General features: G+C 42.6%; 1 protein-coding gene across 1 annotated transcript in view; it reads right to left on the bottom strand.

Annotated features, from left to right (window-relative positions):
- Positions 1–12,255, bottom strand: part of TTC3 (tetratricopeptide repeat domain 3) — a 129,557-nt gene that overhangs the window by 18,453 nt on the left and 98,849 nt on the right. Inside the window, exons 36-38 of the mRNA XM_023559091.2 lie at positions 6,554–6,693; positions 1,531–1,599; positions 198–294 (exon numbers count right to left, since the gene is read on the bottom strand). Of these exons, the coding sequence (XP_023414859.2) occupies positions 198–294; positions 1,531–1,599; positions 6,554–6,693 (306 nt within the window). The remainder of the gene's footprint in view (positions 1–197; positions 295–1,530; positions 1,600–6,553; positions 6,694–12,255) is intronic.

The raw sequence follows: 12,255 nt of genomic DNA, 5'->3' as shown, positions 1-12,255 counted from the left end.
AAAAAGATTTAGGCAAGGAAAAAGAGTGGTGGTTTCGGGAAGCCAGGTTATGGGTGAAAAGACAGTCCTTACCCTCCACAGCCTTCAGCACTGCTGTGATACCTCAGGAATAATTAAAAAAACACAAAAGCAAACACAGGACATACTGCAACGCCGTCAATCTCCAAGCGCCATGAGCACCACAGCCAGGGACTCACCTCTGCAGCCACAGCTCTTTCATGGACCTCTTCATAGTTCTCTTTGCTTTTCTTTATACGCTCTTCCAGTTTCACTTTCTCATTTGCAAGGGGATTTCTGCAAATAGTAAAAAAGGGGTGGGGGGGGGAAGAACTTCTTAAAAACAATTCAACCCATGAGATCATAAAGGCTGAAGCCAGGCTGGCTTTGGAATCATGCCCCCCAAAGCCTTACATAACATCTGGTGGAGTAACTCCGTGCCTGATAGTTTACCACAGCACACAGACTCACGAGCGCTCTTTGGTCTAACAGTGATCAGAGAAGAAAGTGAGAATCTGGTGGGGATGCTGAGAGACAGGCGAGGCCCCAGTACCGGTGCGTGTCTTTGTGAGGGTGGTAGAGTGCCATCTGACCACATTAACAAACTTTATAAGCCCTCCTCCTCCTTTAACCCAGTAATTCTACTTTGATGCTATACTACAAGGAAATAATCCAAAGGAAAAAAGTAACCTCTACGAAGCTGTTCATGGCAACGCTTTTATAAAAAGCTAAAAAGTGGAAATACCACAAAATCTTCAATAGAGAGGTAGTTAAAAAAGAAGGCCATGGGCCATGATGTGAACGGAAATGGGTATATGGTTGTTGTTAGTTGCCCTCGAGTTGTTCCAACTCATGGCAATCCCATCTGTGCAGAGTAGAACTGCTCCATAGAGTTTTCAAGGCTGTGGCCTTGCAGAAGCAGATCACCAGGTCTGTCTTCTGAGGTGTCTCTGGGTGGATCTGAACTGCCAATCTTTCGACCGTTTCACTGTTTGCACCACCCAGGCACTCCCTGGAAATGCCTACATGGGACGACATTGAGTGAGAAAAACAATACAACCGCTTAACACCGAATATACTGGTTACCAGTATGTGAAAACATGTTATTTCCATTAACGAAGGTTAAACTGAAACTTATGATAGGTTCATAGTAAAAATTCTTGAATGAACCTACAGTTGTAGAGCAACAAGATGCGACAAACTACCACTGCAGAGCGAGACTCTAATTTCAAGTAACAGAAAAGAAAAAAGCTTTTAAAACACATTTTAGTTTCAAGTTAATTCAAGAAAAAATAAAAGGGAGTAATATAGACAATAAGAAGTTCGGACTTTTTTATACTGAGAAAATGTGAAATAAAAGCTGGAACCTCATGAAATAAAAAATATTTAAAGAAGATAGAAACTTGCCCACATAATTATTTAAAATTAACAGAAATGCAGCAATATATCTATATAGAGAGAAGTCTAGTGTGCTGGTGCCTATGGTATTAAAAGTATAGTAAGATATTAAAAATTAATTTAAGCTTAATTTGCCTGATTTCAAGGGACTCATCCAGGTGTAATCCATGTTCCTCATCCTTTTCATCATTTTTCTGGGTACACCTATAAAACCATAATCACCAAGTTTTAATTAAATTTCAAAGAGTGTTTCAAACATGATACCACAGTGAATTCCACCCACACCCATGCAAACAATTCTTAAATGCTTTATAAGTTTCTACGTTTTGCTTCATTTCTAGTATTATCTAAATAGGCAAAGGTTTCTGGGTCATTTTCTCAGAATACACATGCACGTTTCCCTGACACCTGGAGGACACGTCTCCTTTTTCCTCCCCCTAAGTCACAGGCTTACAGTGTAAGCGACCCTATCCCAGCCCTCTTCACGGGACGTGTCTCAAGATGGTTACAACTCGAGACAGGGAGTACAGGCATTTGGGGGGACCATCTTTGGCATAACCAGTGGTTCTCATTCAAAATGGAAATAGCTTTCTAGTCTTTCAAACACAAAAAGTCCACTTAAAACACACACACAAACTCTGGGAACATTTTAAAACAAAGTACCTAGATCTCGGACTCTTAAACAACCCCATACAGGAGACCGGCTCTGTCTTTTCTTCTGCGCTAGCCCGGGAAGCCTTTTTAGAGTCATCTTTGCTTGCCCCAAATCTTAAGTTTCCACTGCTGGCAACTTAGGAACAAGTTTAAATGCCATTTAACTTCTGTAAAACGCTTCCTCCCTCCTCTAAATATCCAATACTGGGTGGCTCTTTCATGGAATTTCTGCCTTCTTTCATAGTTACCTGTGCTTTGTATCATCCCACCAATCACGAACTCTTTATGTCCTATTCATTCTTAATGAATACTAAGTGTGATCTAAGGGTAGAAACATCAAAGAAATCAATCCTCATATCTTCTGTGCTTCTCTAAGAAAGAGATCCAAAATGTTTTAAGCTTTTACTTAAAAATCTAAATGTAAAACTTTAGCTCTAAAGCATTTATCTGGAAAGTGGAAAAAACTATAAACAAGCCTATGGCTTCTCTTTAAATTGTAACAGAAAAAGGCAAAGAAATACATTCATAAAGTGAAAAAAATCATGAAAGTTTATTCCTCAGAAAAACGGTTAATTTTTATGCTAGCACAGAAAAGAAATTCTTTCTTCTGGATTGAGGATATAATATATATAAGTATAAATATTCCTTCATTTTTTAGTAACTTAAAATGATTAAGCCTGGACATGCGCAACTACTAAGAGGCGCGGAGCTTTACAGACGTAGTTTCCATAGTTGTGTTCTATTAATTAAACCACTTAGAGCATAATCAAAATGACACGCCATGGGAGTGAATACACTAAGCTGGTGTTTTGTATTCCCTCACCCTTCTGAAAGTTCCCCAAATGTAATCCTGACAAGACTCAGAGTGAAAGTCAACTGATCACTTGGCACGGCGAAAGGAAAAAACACGATGTCCTGGAAAGGTGAGTGTGGTCCTGGGGCCCCTAACGAACCACGCCTTTGTATAGTTCCCAGCCCTTCAAGTTGAGCCAGGGCTGCAACTTGTTTCAAGCAACAGAACGTGGCAGAAGTGATGTGTGCAGTTCTGGGTGTGAACCTTAAGAAGGCCTGGCCGTTTTCCCATCTGTGCTCTTGGGAGCCCACAGCTGCCACATAAGAAATCTGACTATCACGCCAGAGACCACATAGAGAGACCATATAAAGAAAAGTCACATCTGGAGGCCACATGGAGAGAAACACAGGCACAGCCACCCCAGCATCCCGGCTGGGCCCACTCGCCAGGTGAATGCAGCCACAGGAGGGACCACTGGCAAGACCAGCAGAACTGCCCAGACGACCTGAGCCCAGATTGAAGGATCATGAGTAAATAAAACAGCAGTTAATTGCAGCAGTAGATACTGATACAGGTCAGCAGAGGAATCACACAACATATTACTGTTCAGGGGAGAGGGAGTTAGGAATGGATCACAGAAGATCTTAAAACAAACTCGGCCCATGTTATGGATTGAATTGTGTCTCCAACAATACATGTCGGAAATTCTAACCCCTATGCCTATGGACGTATTCCCATTTAGGAATAGGGGTTTGTTTGTTATTAATGAGGCCAAGTCAGTGTAGGGTATGAGAGAGACAAAAAGAGCAGATTAGGCACAGAAGCAAGCAAGCACAGGTGGGGGAAGACAGATGCCGCCACACGAAGATCTCCAAGGAACCCAGGAACAGAGGCTGAAAAGAGACAGGAGCTCCCCCAAAGCGACAGAGAGAAAGCCTTTCCCTAGAGCCAGTGCCCTGAATTCGGACTTCTAGCCTCCTGAACTGTGAGAAAATAAATTTGTTTGCTAAAGCCACCAACCTGGGATGTTTTTGTTGTAGCACCACTCAGAGACTAAGACAGAATTTGGTACTGGGAGCGGGGTGCCACTCTAACAGATACCTAAAATGTGGACGTGGTTTTGCAATTGGGTAATGGTAAAAGCTGGAGGAATTTTGGTGTGCTTCATACTAAGGACCTAGTTTGCCTTGAAGAGACTGTTGGTAGAATGACAGACATTTAGGGCAATTCTGATGAGGGTGCAGAAAGAACTGAGAGCTGCGATGAGAGCTTCTATTGCCATGAACAGAATGCTGCTAGAAATGTGGACATTAAATGTGCTCTGGTGAGGCTTTAAAAGGCAATGATGAACACGTGACTGGACAATGGAGGAAGGGTGATGCTTTTTATGCAGTGGCAAAGAACCTGTCTGAATCATGTTCAAATGTTTGGTGGAACGCAGAACTTGTAAGTGATCAACTTGGATATTTGGCTGAGGAAATGACTAAGCAAGATCTTAAATGGGCAGTGTGGCTTCTCTTTGTTGCTTATAGTAGAATGCAGGAGAAAAAAGACAGACTTAAAAATAAACAGTGCAAAATGAAACCAGAACTTAAAAGATTTGGAAAACTATGTTGTACAAACTAAGGAAAAGTGTCCTAGAAAAACTTTCACCAATGGTGTGGCTGCTCAATCTTTTGCTCAAGAGATTAAGCCTGTGACTGATGTATCTGCTCAGCCACGGCAGCAGAAAGGGACAGAGACAGTACAAAACGAAGGCAAGTGCCTCCCTCCTGGAATTCTACAGGCAGGAAATGGGCCAATGGAGTGACTTGGCTGCAAATATCCAATGTCCTCAAAGAAATGGCAGGCACCATCCTGGGAACAGTTCAGAGATCAGCAGAACTGGTGGAGGGACCATGGTGGGGAGGGCTGCCTCCATTTCAAAGGGTGGGAAAACTGCCTCCTAGGCTTCAAAGAGTCATATCTCTACCACCTTGGTTCTGGAGTGTGCAGTTGCCACTTAGGTGGGCCAAGAGGATGGAGGTGCCACCCAAAGCTGAGGGGGTGGAACTGCCATACCCAAGGACCAGGAAAACGGAGGCATCCTGCTGAGGGGGTGGGGTCGCCATTCAAATGGATTAGGAGAGTGTGGCCCACCCAAAGCTCAGGCAGGGAGTTGCTGTCCCAGTGGGCCTGGAAGGCAGGCGGGGCTGATGCCCAGGGCTGAAGGGCCTCCATCCAGAATCAGCAGAGCATGGCCAATGCCCAGAGTCTGGAGGGCAGGCCATTACCCAGATGGTCCCAAAGAACAGAGGGTTATTTTAGCTTTGAGAGCTAATGCAATTTGTTCTGCTGGGTTTTAGACTTGTTTGGTACCCATGAGTCCTTCTTTCCTTCCAATCTCTACCATTTGTAATGGAAACATCTACCTTGTTGCCTAACCCACCAATGTACTTTGGAAGCAGAGAACTTATATTCCGGTTTTACAGGTTCATAGAAGGGGAGGAATGTTACCCCAGGATGGAACATATCCAGAGTCATACTTGATTGAGATGATTCAGAAGATGAGATTCTGGACTTAGAGTTGATGATTCAGATGATTCAGAAGATGAGATTCTGGACTTAGAGTTGATGATTCAGATGATTCAGAAGATGAGATTCTGGACTTAAAGAGCTGATAGTGGAATGCGATAAGACTTTAGGATGACGTGGCAGAGCGAATGTGTTTTCTATGCGGGAAGGACATGAATTCTGGAGGGCATACGAGTGGAATGCTATGGGCTGAACTGTGTCCCCCAAAATTATGCATTGTAAATCCTAATCCCTATACCTGTGGATCTAATTCCATTTGGGAATAGGGGTTTCTTTATTTTATTAATGAGGCCATATCAGTGTAGGTGTGTTTTAAGCCAATCAGTTCTGAGTTATAAAAAGAGCAGATTAGGCACAGAAGCAAGCAAGCACAGGTGGGGGAAGACAGATGCCGCCACACGAAGATCTCCAAGGAACCCAGGAACAGAGGCTGAAAAGAGACAAAGAGCTTCCCACAGAGCTGACAGAGGAAAAGCCTTTCCCTAGAGCTGGTGCCCTGAATTCGGACTTCTAGCCTCCTAAACTGTGAGAAAATAAATTTCTGTTTGTTAAGCCACCCACCCACCAAACACTTGTGGTATTTCTGTGATAGCAGCACTAGATAAATAAGACAGCCCACTTGACAATTATATCCAGGTTCCGTAGAAGGTACCACACCCTTCACACTATAGGACCAAACTTCAATAATTTAAAGATTCAGGATGAACGTAATTGTAAGTTAACCAGTCATCACAGAATCTTAGTTCTGAAAAGAACCTCAGACTAACCCTCATTTTCCAGATAAAGAAAATGAGGGTCAAGGGAAGCATTCACAGGAAGGGGTGGTGTTAGGACTGGAAAGAAGTCAGTCCTTATTGATTCTCAGTTCCATGCTATTCCAATTTTCATATAATTTATCTTACAACATAGTAGGTTTAGAAAAATTTTTCAGGTGAGGCAATTCTCCAAAAGATGAGTTTTAAAATGAGATAAAACAGCAAGAAAGGAGTATCATATACACTATCTGTAGATTCTCACTTTGCTTGATATAGTTCGAAAATGAATATCAGAAATATTAAAATAACCAAAAAAAAAAAAAAAAACCAAAATCTTTTTCTTAAAAGCAATAACAACTGTTGCCTTTTGACTATTACTTACGTTTCACTGGCATTGGAAAGCCTTTTGACTTTCTTCTTCAGTGCTTTTAGTTTTTCTTGAGTTTCTTTTCTCTCCTGTTGCCATTTTTTAGTTTCTTTTTCCAAATCCTGGATGAATGACTCTAATTCCGTCTTTGAGGCCTGAAGACATTTTAGAAAGTACTTAAATGAATGGCAAGATTTACTAAAAAAGAAAACAAGCTTGAAAGGTTAAACGGATAGAATTCTGACAGATGAAACGACTTGAGTTCAGTGAAGCACTTACTGAGCTGTACTCTGGGCCAGGCTATGGTCCCACTGCTAAGGTCTGGGATAAAAGACACCCAGTACATGGCCTCTGCCCTCAGGAATCAGCATGGAGGGGAGGCAGCCATGACCACAAACAAGAACAGACAGACGGAATGTTAGACCACCTGGGAGTTGGGAAGGGCTTCTCAAATCAGTGATTTTCTTAAAAAAAAAAAAATTTTTTTTTTTACTTGATCTCAGTCTTCAAAGATGACTCTGCCACATGGAGAATGGGTTCCAAGCAGTGGGAACAGCAAGGTAGAAGAAAAGCGTAAGGTATGTTTGGACAAGAGGTGCTATGTGGCTGGAGCACAAGGTGTAAGAATGGAAGACAGGGCAGAAAGAATGGCAGATGAGGCTGTTAGGGAGCAAGCTGTGTAGGGCCTTGTAAGCCACCTGGACGCCATGAGTCAAAATCGACCTGAAGGCAGTGGGTCACTAAGTTGGGGGAGGGGGGCAAGCAGAGGAAAAGAGATGGGGAAACTGGCCTAGATATGGATGTTTAAATAAAGTAAATCTATGAATAAACAAAATAAAATACATGTAAGAACTCGATTTTGACCTTGCAATCATTTTTTGACAGGGACAGAGCAGAAATTTCCAAGTGTTTCTCAAGACTACAAATCAAAGGAAAAAAAAAAAAAAAGACTGTATTAAAGAATTCAAATTAAAGAAAGATATAATCGTAAGCCATGCTTATTTACACATTATATGTGCTTCTAATAGGCAAAACTTTATTTACCTTACACCAAATAGCACACCATCAAGTCGGTTGTGGTTTTACCCCCCAAATTAACTCTTTTCCAACACAGGCAGCTCCTACCCTATTAATGTATTAGAATCTAAAAGTTCATTCACAAGTTAGATGTTATAACCTGGAATACGTTTCCCCACAAAAAACCACGTCTGAAACCCACGAGAGCCTATTTAGCTAGAATACGTCTGAAACGTAGAAGAAAGAGTCTTCGTCTGGGTTCTGGGAGCAAATACGTGCTCAGGGAAGATGAGGAGGAAAATTAAGAATTTCCTCTGACACACAGTTTTGAAACAAAGCATGTCTATCCTTAGCTGCTTCGCATCTCCCTTTCTGCACTCTGTCCCATCCTCTGGGGACCTGTGCCCCCTCAACACCCTCAGATTTCACTGGACCCTTGACTCAAGCATTGCAACTGGGGGAGCATGCCCAATTCCCAAGGAGCCCATACTTCAGAATGGCTTCCTCCCTTTGCCTTCACGTCTCTAGTCACCAAGTGTACCTGATTATAGGAAGCCGTTCGGAAGGCCCCCTTCAATTTGAGCTTGAGTCTTTAACATAGAGGCAGTGTGCATACGTATTTATTTGGCAAGTTTCTGTTTGCTTTTCAAAATACGTACATAATGCCTATGGCCTGGCCATTGAAGGCATTTGGGTTTGAGATACCTGCCAGCATTTCAGGCTCTGTGACAAGGAGAAAACAAGGACGGTGTTTTAAGGCAGTGTTATTTACCCTTCCTCTGGGAGGCTGGGCACCACACCTCTTGAGACCCAGCCCTCTCTATTTCCTTCTACCAGTTGCTGCTTTTGGAAACTTCTTCCGAACCAACAAAATTCTTTAAAAGTTTTCATGTCCTTTTCAAAGTACCACCCATTCAATGATAACAAGGGTTTGGGTGGGGGCACATACTTGTAAATATCAGTCATTTTAAGTAAAACAAGAAGCCCTGGTGGTGCAGTGGTTAAGCACTCAGCCAGAAAGTAGGTGGTGTGAATACACCAGCCTCTCTGCAGGAGAAAGATGTCGCAGTCATACTCTGTCCTCTAGGGTCGTTAGGAGCCAGAGTGGACTCTACAGCAATGGGTTTGGTCTTGTAAGTAAAACAGTCTCCATATTAATACTTCTAATAATTAATTTAAATACTAATCAGAGAACCAGAGCAATATTTAAAATAAACAACGAGCTACAAGTATTTTCCAGGTTGAAATTCTACTGATACCAATGACTGCTTAATGAAATCCTGACTTTTCATACTTGCTTTAGGGAAATTTTAAATGTTTCACCTCCTGACAGGTTCCCTGGAGCCTGAACTTCCTGTTAGGTTGACCAGTGACTAAAGCACTGAGGACAAAGTTTGGCTACAGCAAGGCGGCACCTTCTCCCTCACGATGGTCGTGTCAAATGCTACACTGACTTTGAGGACATTTCTCCCTCTTTAGCTTTAGACACCAAGGTTTTCAGTGTTCCTCGGAGGCAGATGTGCTAACCGGTCAAAGTACTGTAAGATTTCAGAGCCCTACCAGATTTGAAATGCCCAGGTGAACTGTTCTCAGGCAGAAGAGCACGGGGACCAGCCCTGCTCACACCTGCCTTGCCTGAAACCTTGCCGCTCCCGAATTTGTCGAGTCATTCCTATGACTGAGCTCAGTGCCATGCCCACCAACTTACACAATCCTGCATCCTCTCTAGTTCAGTTCCACTGCCATGGCCCATGCTGATCTGCCTGCCTTGCTGCTGGCAGCCAAGTCAACCTTGTTTCTGCCTATCTGGGGCTTCTATTCTGAGCCAGTGACTTCACCCTTTGGCCGGGAGATTACGTGCAACTACAAGGTTATGCTGGGGCATAAGAACCTACTTGGCAACAAGTACCTAAAGGAGTTCAGGTATCAAAAGGCACAGAGTATTACACACTACCTATTCATAGCTCAGCACTGAAGTTACATGAGTTCATCTATTTGCACTAACCATCCTTTAATGACTTAGCTGCCTCACAATGGTAATCCTGTCAGCTATTAAGAACTTGTCTCTGACTGCACAGAACACAATGATCTCCTGAGCCCTTCTCTTCCAAACGCCAGAAATTGAAAGAAACAACAGGCTTCTATACTCAGTTTACTGACCTAATTATAAACACTTTCTGATGGTCTTTTTTTCAAGCAGAAAAAAATTTATTTTCATACCTCTTTTTTTCTTTACACCTCAACTTTGTTCCAAAGTAAGTATTTTTGCCATCTGTAAAGATTATCCATTATTGTGTGGTCGATTCCGATTCATAGCAACCCTGTAGGACAGAACAGAACTGCCCCCTAGGATCTTCAATGCTGTCATCTTTACAGAAGCAGACTGCCACATCTTTCTCCTGTGGAGTGGCTAGTGGGTTTGAACGACCAACCTTTCGGTTAGCATCCAAGGGCTTAACCACTGCACCACCAGGGCTCCTTCTGTAAAGGTTACACCCTAGGCAACTTTATGGGGCACTTCTACTCTGTCATATGGAGTCGCTATGAGTTGCTATTGAGTGGTGGTGCTGGGAGTTAAGCCATGCAGTCTGATCCTAATGCCTGGCTTCTTATTTTCTGCTGCTTGCCCATCTTTCCATTCCTCAGAAGAGGGTGCAGGGATGGGGTGTAGGGCGTCATCTAGTACATCCAAACGTATCAAGTAACTTCAAAGTAAAAGTTGGTGAGCTCAAAACCTCAGTGATCTACAGAGTCTGAGAAAGAATCAATAAAAGCCCCAAAATGTTTGTTATGTTTGTCAAAGGTTCTCCACAAGCTAATTATGACCATAATTGTTTGTAACTAGTAAGGAGTGACCATGGATAAATCTCATCTGCTCTTGTGTAGGCACCAACCTAAGGAACTCAGATTAGCAATTTATCCTGAGTGGAAACAGGCATACATTTTACATGGAAGTCTAAGAACCTAACAGGCCTGTAATCCAGGGGACCAGCTGTCCTTCACACAATGACTACACTCTTGAGTACCACCGCATGAAACTAGACGCAGAGCCTTACCAAGTTCAGAAAGTATAACAGGAGCCTGCTCCTACAGGCTCCTGCCTGGGGGCTTTGTTTGCAATAGGCTTCTCAGTCAACTGTACAAATGAAGGGCCTGGTCATATGAGCAAGTTATAAAGCTGCAAAAGCCTTGGCCAGGCAGAAATAAACCTCCCATGCTGGATGCCCACTGTAAGTGACTGTGTCCCCAAAAGCACCCTTGCCACTAAATCAGGTGGCCAGTCGTCGTTAGTTGCCATCGAGTTGACTGCGACTCACGGCGACACCATGTGTGCAGAGTAGAACTGTGCTCCACCGGGCTTTTAAGGCTTTGACATTTCAGAAGCAGATTGTCAGGTGCCTCTGGGTGGGTTCGAACTGCTAATCTTTCAGCTAGCCGTTGAGCACTTAACTGTCTACGCCACCCAGGGACTCCCAGGTGACCACAGGTATCCCATTTGGGTTTATTAAAACAGAACTTTCCCAATACAAAGTTTATAAAAATATTTTATTTTGCTTAACCCTGAAAGTGGCTTATTCAAACCTGTGTTCCATGTGTCATTGTGCTAAGTAGGGTTTTATTTTTGTTCTTTTTCCCTTTTCCAACCAGGAGTCCTCATCAAACCAGGCAACTGAGTAGAAAGTCTCTATTTCCATCCAACTCTTCTCAGCCTTCAAATCTCCCCAGTCCCATCCTGAGTATAGGCAAGTTCTGAGCAGTGTTTCCACAGTTACTTTTGTGAATTGACCCTTTTCCTTTTGGATATATTTAAATCCTAACAAATGGGTTTCTTAATTAAGGTCCTGTTAAGCCAATTCTCTTCTCTTTATACGCTGATCTAGATTTCTGGAAAAAATTCTTCCTTTCTTAAATGGACTCATAACCCTTTGTTATCACTCTGAACAGAGGCAGATGTTTTTGAAAAAGAGACCATGATTTCCTAACTTCTCTATTTCCATTAATTTAATCTGGCCTTGGCAATAATTACTCCGAAGTCAGTTATATGTAACTGATAATCAACCTTAATGGAACTCAAGATCAGGAGATTCAAATGAGATGCTCTGGGTGACTACAACTCTAGTATACCTAAGCTTTGTGTGTTCTTCTTACACTTCTTGCGAGAAAGATAAAGATGATGATGAAAACAATAGCAGTAACAATAACAGCGGCAGCCAATACTCACCGAGCTCTTACTATGTGCCAGGGCAGTTCTGAGTACTTTGTAAGTGTTAACTTATTTAATCCTTAGGATAACCTTACAAAATAAAAATCATTACCCTAGTTTTCCAGGTGACAAATTAAAGCACAGAGAAGTAGCCTGCCCAAGATTGGAACTAGAACAGAACCCAGCCTGGATTTGGACCCAGCCAGCCAGTCTGACTCCAGAGCTCACACTCAGAGCCACTGATGGATGTCACACTGCCTCTCGAGATAAAGACTTTAACTAGGAGCCTAGTTACCATAAAAGAGTCTTAGTTAACTAAGTAAACTGAATTACACAGGAGAATGGAAACCCAGATTTACAGCCCTTTTAGCTTTCTTATCAGGCAACTTGTAGAGGTTCTGAAACACCTCAAAAAGCAAAAAAACAAAAACAAAAAACCAGCCCTGTCACTTCAGTATGTGACAGAGAAACTTGAAATAGGCAAAACTGAGAAAGA

The sequence above is a fragment of the Loxodonta africana genome, chromosome 2 (assembly GCF_030014295.1).
Source record: "Loxodonta africana isolate mLoxAfr1 chromosome 2, mLoxAfr1.hap2, whole genome shotgun sequence".
Lineage (NCBI taxonomy): Eukaryota > Metazoa > Chordata > Mammalia > Proboscidea > Elephantidae > Loxodonta > Loxodonta africana.
The sequence above is the reverse complement of the archived record's forward strand: the minus strand, read 5'-3'. Positions and strand labels throughout refer to the sequence as shown.